General features: G+C 38.2%; 1 protein-coding gene across 13 annotated transcripts in view; it reads left to right on the top strand.

Moving 5' to 3' along the window:
* Birc6 (baculoviral IAP repeat containing 6) overlaps nt 1-5823 on the top strand; it is a 185621-nt gene that overhangs the window by 71476 nt on the left and 108322 nt on the right. For all 13 annotated transcript variants that reach the window (XR_004114160.1, XM_031355887.1, XM_031355886.1 and 10 more), the window contains 5 exons: nt 913-1091; nt 1872-2005; nt 2654-2815; nt 2908-3039; nt 3528-3625. Coding sequence is in view for 12 of the 13 variants with exons in the window: in XM_031355887.1 (XP_031211747.1) it covers nt 913-1091; nt 1872-2005; nt 2654-2815; nt 2908-3039; nt 3528-3625 (705 nt within the window). In the remaining variant the exon portion in view is untranslated. The remainder of the gene's footprint in view (nt 1-912; nt 1092-1871; nt 2006-2653; nt 2816-2907; nt 3040-3527; nt 3626-5823) is intronic.

The raw sequence follows: 5823 nt of genomic DNA, 5'->3' as shown, positions 1-5823 counted from the left end.
CCGCCTGCCTCTGCCTCCCAAGTGCTGGGATTAAAGGCGTGCGCCACCACCGCCCGGCTAAAAGTTTTTCTTAACTGAGGTGAAAATAGGTTTTTTATTTATTTATTTTTTTAAAGTATAACCATTATGTATGTATTCACACACATATATAAATGGGCAGGCATGAAGGTTAGATAAGGGATTGTGAGGTGGCTCAGAGACCTGAGTTCAATACCAGCACCACATCAGGCAGCTCATAGCTATTTGTAACTCCCATTCCCAGGGTTTGAATACCTTCTGTCCTTAAGACACTGAACACACATACGTAAGGACATACTTACACTCACACATAAACATAATCAACAGATAAAATAATCATTTAAAAAAGGTTATATAGGCTGGGCAGTGGTGGCACATGCCTTTAATCCCAGCACTTGGGAGGCAGAGGCAGGCCGATCTCTGAGTTTGAGGCCAGCCTGGTCTACAGAGTGAGTTCCAGGCCAGCCAGGACTATGCAGAGAAACCTTGTTTCGAAAAAAAAAACAAAAACAACAACAAAAAATATTAAAAATGAAAACAAAAATGGTTAGATAGATCGTAGGTCATATGCTACCATAATCATTTGTTGACAGAAGTCCCTTACAATTTACTTTTGTTTGTCCTTTTTAAAGTTTATAAAACTTTTACCATTTAAATAAGTATCAGATATGTCTAGTGATCTCTATAGTTACAGTTTTCTAAATTTGATATGTGAGACTTTTTTTTTAAGGTTTTTTTTTTTTTGGCCATCATCTCAAAATTGTTCTGTTATGCCATCAGATGATAAACATTGGAATTTCTGGCCTTGTATATTTTTCTTTTGTGGATTTAGTACTTAATCTTGCTCCATGATGATGAGGTAATAAGTTATTTTCTCACTCTTCACTTGTCCAGGTATGGCAGGAGGGAAGTACCGTTCCTTTTTAATTCATGTCAAAGCAGTGAGTGACCGAGGAGCAGATGAGATGTGCAGCAGTGGCCTGCGTCCTGTTGTGAGACTTCCATCTCTCAAACAGCAGGGTCACAAGGGATACTCACTCGCTTCTCTCTTGGCAAAAGTTGCAGCAGGCAAGGTAAGAACCTGGCTGTGAACAGGAGCAATGCTATTGTTGAGATTTGTTGGAAGGGGTGCTTCTCTTGGTTAATAGTTGGTTTGCTGCTTGGTCTGTTTCTAATTTTTCCTTACAATGATTTCAGAATGCATATAATTAAAATGTTTTCAGTTATCTTTGGTTTAGTAATTAGCTTTTATAAAATATTGAATGGGAGTAGTTTTAGAAGGTCCTTTTCTTGAAACTCATGGCTTTTTTGTTCCAATGAGATTTGAGAAGGCTATTGCTAAATAATTTTAGAGATCGTCTTGGTCAATTTTCTATAGGTATGTAAGTTTTTTATACTTAAGTTTGAGAGTAGATTTTCCTGAACTTGGGTTATTTTCTTTATCATCATCATCATCATTATTATTAAGAAATTTTAGCATCCGTATCAGTACCCATCACTTTGTATTTGCATAGTTCTTCCTGTTTATCAAGGTCTTTATCATAGTTAATCTTAACTCAAAAGTAACTGACTTAGGTTGAGCAGGACATGAAGGCCAAGCAGGAGATGGTAGGCTGAACAGGTGCTATCTCTGTATACGTTAAGAGTTCTGTAGCTGGGGATTGGACTCAGAATTTTGGTTCTTTATTTTTAATTATTGGGCTTTAAAAATCTTGACTTTTTTTCTGTTAAAATTTTGCAGAAAAATAGGCATTTATTTTATTTATTTATTTTAATCTGAATTTTTAATTGGAATCTTAGTTTTATGTTTTTAGTTTCATTTGTCTGTCTCGGTTTTATTGTTATTAAACTAGGAAAAATCATCTAATGTAAAAAGTGAAAATGCAGGAGGTACTCGTAAGTCTGAAAACCTTCGGGGTTGTGACTTACTTCAAGAGGTCTCTGTCACCATTCGGAGATTTAAGAAAACTTCAATTTGTAAGGAAAGGTAAATCACATTTACTTAGTCTGCCATTCTTTTTTTCTGTTCGTTGTTTTGAAACAGTTCTCAGGTACTTCTGCCTGATATTCAATTGATTTTCTCGTCTCTAACTCCTACATACTAAGCAATTTTAGGTGCCTCCCCATATATGGGAATTCTGCTATTACAGTAAAAGTATGAATAAACACGTGATTGAACTTTTTTCCTGGACTACTTACTTGCTTTCTCATTCTCTAAGTAAATTGCAGTCACTGAGGACATTACGAGTTGCCTTCATTGCTTTATCCCTGGTCGTATAATAGTACTTATTGTTTATGATGAAAGGTGAGAAATGTAAGAAGCTTGATTTAAGGACACAACTACATTCTCTTAGGTCACATTGTTGTAAACTTCTTTTCTTTTAAAACAGAGTTCAAGTTCAGTACAGCACATAAGACTATTCAAAAAGCATTCTTATCCTTTTCTATTGCATTGTTAGGGCCTTAAACGTGGTTTGTAAGTTCTCTACTGCTGAACTACATGGCCAACCCAGAAAGCTTTATTTTTTTATATTCATTACTTTAAATGAAACACTATATTACATAGCAGTAGTCTGATTGTTCTGTTTTTACTGGTGTAAACACCTTGTAATGTATTTATATTTTCTCTTTGTAGGGTTCAGCGTTGTGCCATGTTACAGTTTTCAGAATTTCATGAGAAGCTTCTTAACACTCTTTGTAGAAGATCAGATGATGGGCAGGTCACAGAACACGCTCAGAGTCTTGTGTTGGATGCTCTCTGCTGGTTAGCAGGAGTCCATTCAAATGGACCTGGCAGGTTAATAATTAGGATTTTGTTTGATTTAATGGTTATCCTTTGGCTGTTAGCATTCAGGGTCCAAAATGAATCTGTTTGCTCTTGTTTTGCAGCTCAAAGGAAGGAAATGAGTGCCTACTTTCAAAAACACGAAAATGTCTTTCAGATATCGTCCGTGTTTGCTTCTTTGAGGCAGGACGGAGTATAGCTCATAAATGTGCCCGATTTCTAGCCTTGTGCATTAGGTTGGTGTGATTATTCATTTTTTTTTTTTTTTGGAAAGCAAACTGTATTTGCACTTTGGTGCTCATATCTTATTTATAATGGGATTTGATTCTCATCAAATGTGTGAGAAACTTTTCAACAGTTGATAACTGTTAGGTCCTAAAGAAGAATTTGGGTTTTCTTGGGTGAAATGCAATGTTAAGTCTGCTGGGCTTAATTACTTCATGAGAATTTGTTGAGTGGAGCCCTGACTCTTACTGCTGGCTTGATCACTGCCTTATTCGTCCTTGTTCCTTCACAATCTGTTCAGCTGTACATTCTGAAACTTTATTGTCTAAGAACTATTTGAGAGGGATGAATCTGTGTAGTAACTCTTCTTAGTAATGGTCTAACTGGGTGATGTGGCTTTTTTTAATATTTTTTTAAAAATATTTTTAAGTATTATGCCAAGCTTAGAGTTTAAATCATAAGTAATGTCTTTAAATTCTCTTAATAAACAATTTTCCAGTAATGGCAAATGCGACCCCTGTCAGCCTGGATTTGGATCAGTTCTATTGAAGGCTTTACTTGATAATATGTGCTTTTTACCAGCAGCTGCAACTGGTGGTATGTAAAATTACTTTAATATTTATAGTGAATAATTTAGTAGTTATTTTGTTCTTACAGCTTATCTGGATTATTAGTTCAGTTCTTGTTATTGGGTATGTTTCTGTTTATGTATAGGTGCACCTGTTTGTGTAGGTGCATTTACAGGAGACATCAGAGAATCTCAGGTATAATTTCTCAAAAATGTTGTTCAGTGCCTGATGGTGGTGGTGCATGCCTTTAATCTCAGCATTTGGGAAGCAGATGCAGGCAGATCTAGGCCAACGTGCCTTGAACAGAGTGAGTTCCAGGAGAGCCAGGGCTATACGGAGAAACCCTGTCGCAGAAAAAAAAAATGTAGTCCACCTAACTTTTTTTGTTGTTGTTGACTTTTTAATTGCTCCTTTATGAACTTCACATCATATACTGCAGTTCCACTCATCTCTTCTTACCTACCCTCTGCCCTTGCAACCTCCCCACAAGAACAGAAAAAAAATCTTGGATTGAAAGCTATACTGTGTCACAGTGTGTTCCACAGTATACCCGTTGTCCACACTTCTTTCCTTGCAAATGTTCATCACAATGAGTCATTTGTCTGGCATGAGGCCTCTGGCTTCTACTGCACTATCAATATTGGAACCTCACTGGGACTTCTCTCAGATGCTATTATCCTGTCTCATTGGCAACCCTCTAGTTTTGGATATGTAGGACTGGCCCCTTCATGGACTCATGCAGTTTGTTGATGGATTAAATGTTGGGCTAGGCCAATTCAAAGATGCTGGATATAGGCTTGAGAGGGATTTGAGCTAATTAGCCTGCCAGCTTTCCTGCACCCATGCAGGGCCTGGGTTGGGGATGGTGGAATCTTGGCAGCACTGCACTTGGCTAGGTTATCCAGTGCCACAGTCAGTAAGAGACAGGGCCAGTTCTCCAATCTCAGCCATCAGGGCTGTCTCATCCTTGCCTATGCCACTAGGACCCAGCTCTGATGTGCTGCCCAGGTGATGTTCAGGGCCCACTCAAGTGCTGCAGCAGGCAAGTTCTCATACTCATTCACTGGCATACACTGCCCCTTCACACCCCTGCAACCAGTGCCAGCTCTGTTTCACTACTCAAAAAGGTAGATGTAGACTTCACTCTCCTGAGTGTTGTAGCTGATAAAGGATAGGGCCATTTCTTCCACTCTCAAGACCCCCAGGCCAGCTCTCTTACCTGCCATAGTTAGCTAGCGCATTATGCCCATTTTAAAAATGAGTTCTTACATCTAGAATTCAGGTCTCCCTGCTTGCATAGTAGGCACTATAGTGACTGAGCCATCTCACCACCACCTTATATTATTTGTTAAGGGATTAGTAACTTTGTACTTAGTTAAACTTTCTGTTCAGTAATAGGAGGGATGGGTGAGATATCTTTGATGACTTGAGTTCCATTTCTGGAACCAACATGTTAGAAGAAGGGAACTAACTCCCTGACGTTATGCTCTGATTTCCACATGTGCCTACAAACACAACACACATTCGGACCTCTGCTCTTGTGCTGTTCATTTGTATCCACAAGTGCATGCATATACACACAGTAAATGGATTTAAAGTAAAGAGGATTTAAAAAATAATAACTACGAGCAGTAGATAAGAGGCACTGTATTTTCAGGTCATCTTGACATTGTTTTTCTGCAGCATTAAAATTATCAAATTGTTTTGTTGTTTTCTGACTGCAGATCATATGCCACACACTGCATTGCCAGAAATGGCTAGGGAAATGTCATAGATAAATAAAATAGTTCAGATGACATTGTATGTATGTATTATATGTTATTGAGAGTGACCGGGCCGGGCAGTGGTGGTTCACGCCTTTAATCCCAGCACTTGGGAGGCAGAGACAGGCGGATTTCTGAGTTCGAGGCCAGCCTGGTCTACAGAGTGAGTTCCAGGACAGCCAGAGAGAAACCTTGTCTCGAAAAACCAAAAAAAAAAAAAAAAAAAAAAAAAAAAAAAAAGAAGAGAGTGACCATGGCCCATGGCAAACTGAGTGTCCCTAAAGGGTCCTGTGAAGATTCCATAGAAATGATTTTGAAGAATAAATGCAGTTATAAAAGCTATCTCCACTAATAAAATAGTACATGTGTAAGGTAATAGAGCCTTTTGTATAAGCCCTTTTGCTGTTACTGTGAAGGAATTCTGGCTTAGCTTTTTAATCTCTCTCTCTCTCTGTTTTTTTTT

This window comes from Mastomys coucha, unplaced genomic scaffold (genome assembly GCF_008632895.1).
Source record: "Mastomys coucha isolate ucsf_1 unplaced genomic scaffold, UCSF_Mcou_1 pScaffold6, whole genome shotgun sequence".
NCBI lineage: Eukaryota > Metazoa > Chordata > Mammalia > Rodentia > Muridae > Mastomys > Mastomys coucha.
The sequence above is the reverse complement of the archived record's forward strand: the minus strand, read 5'-3'. Positions and strand labels throughout refer to the sequence as shown.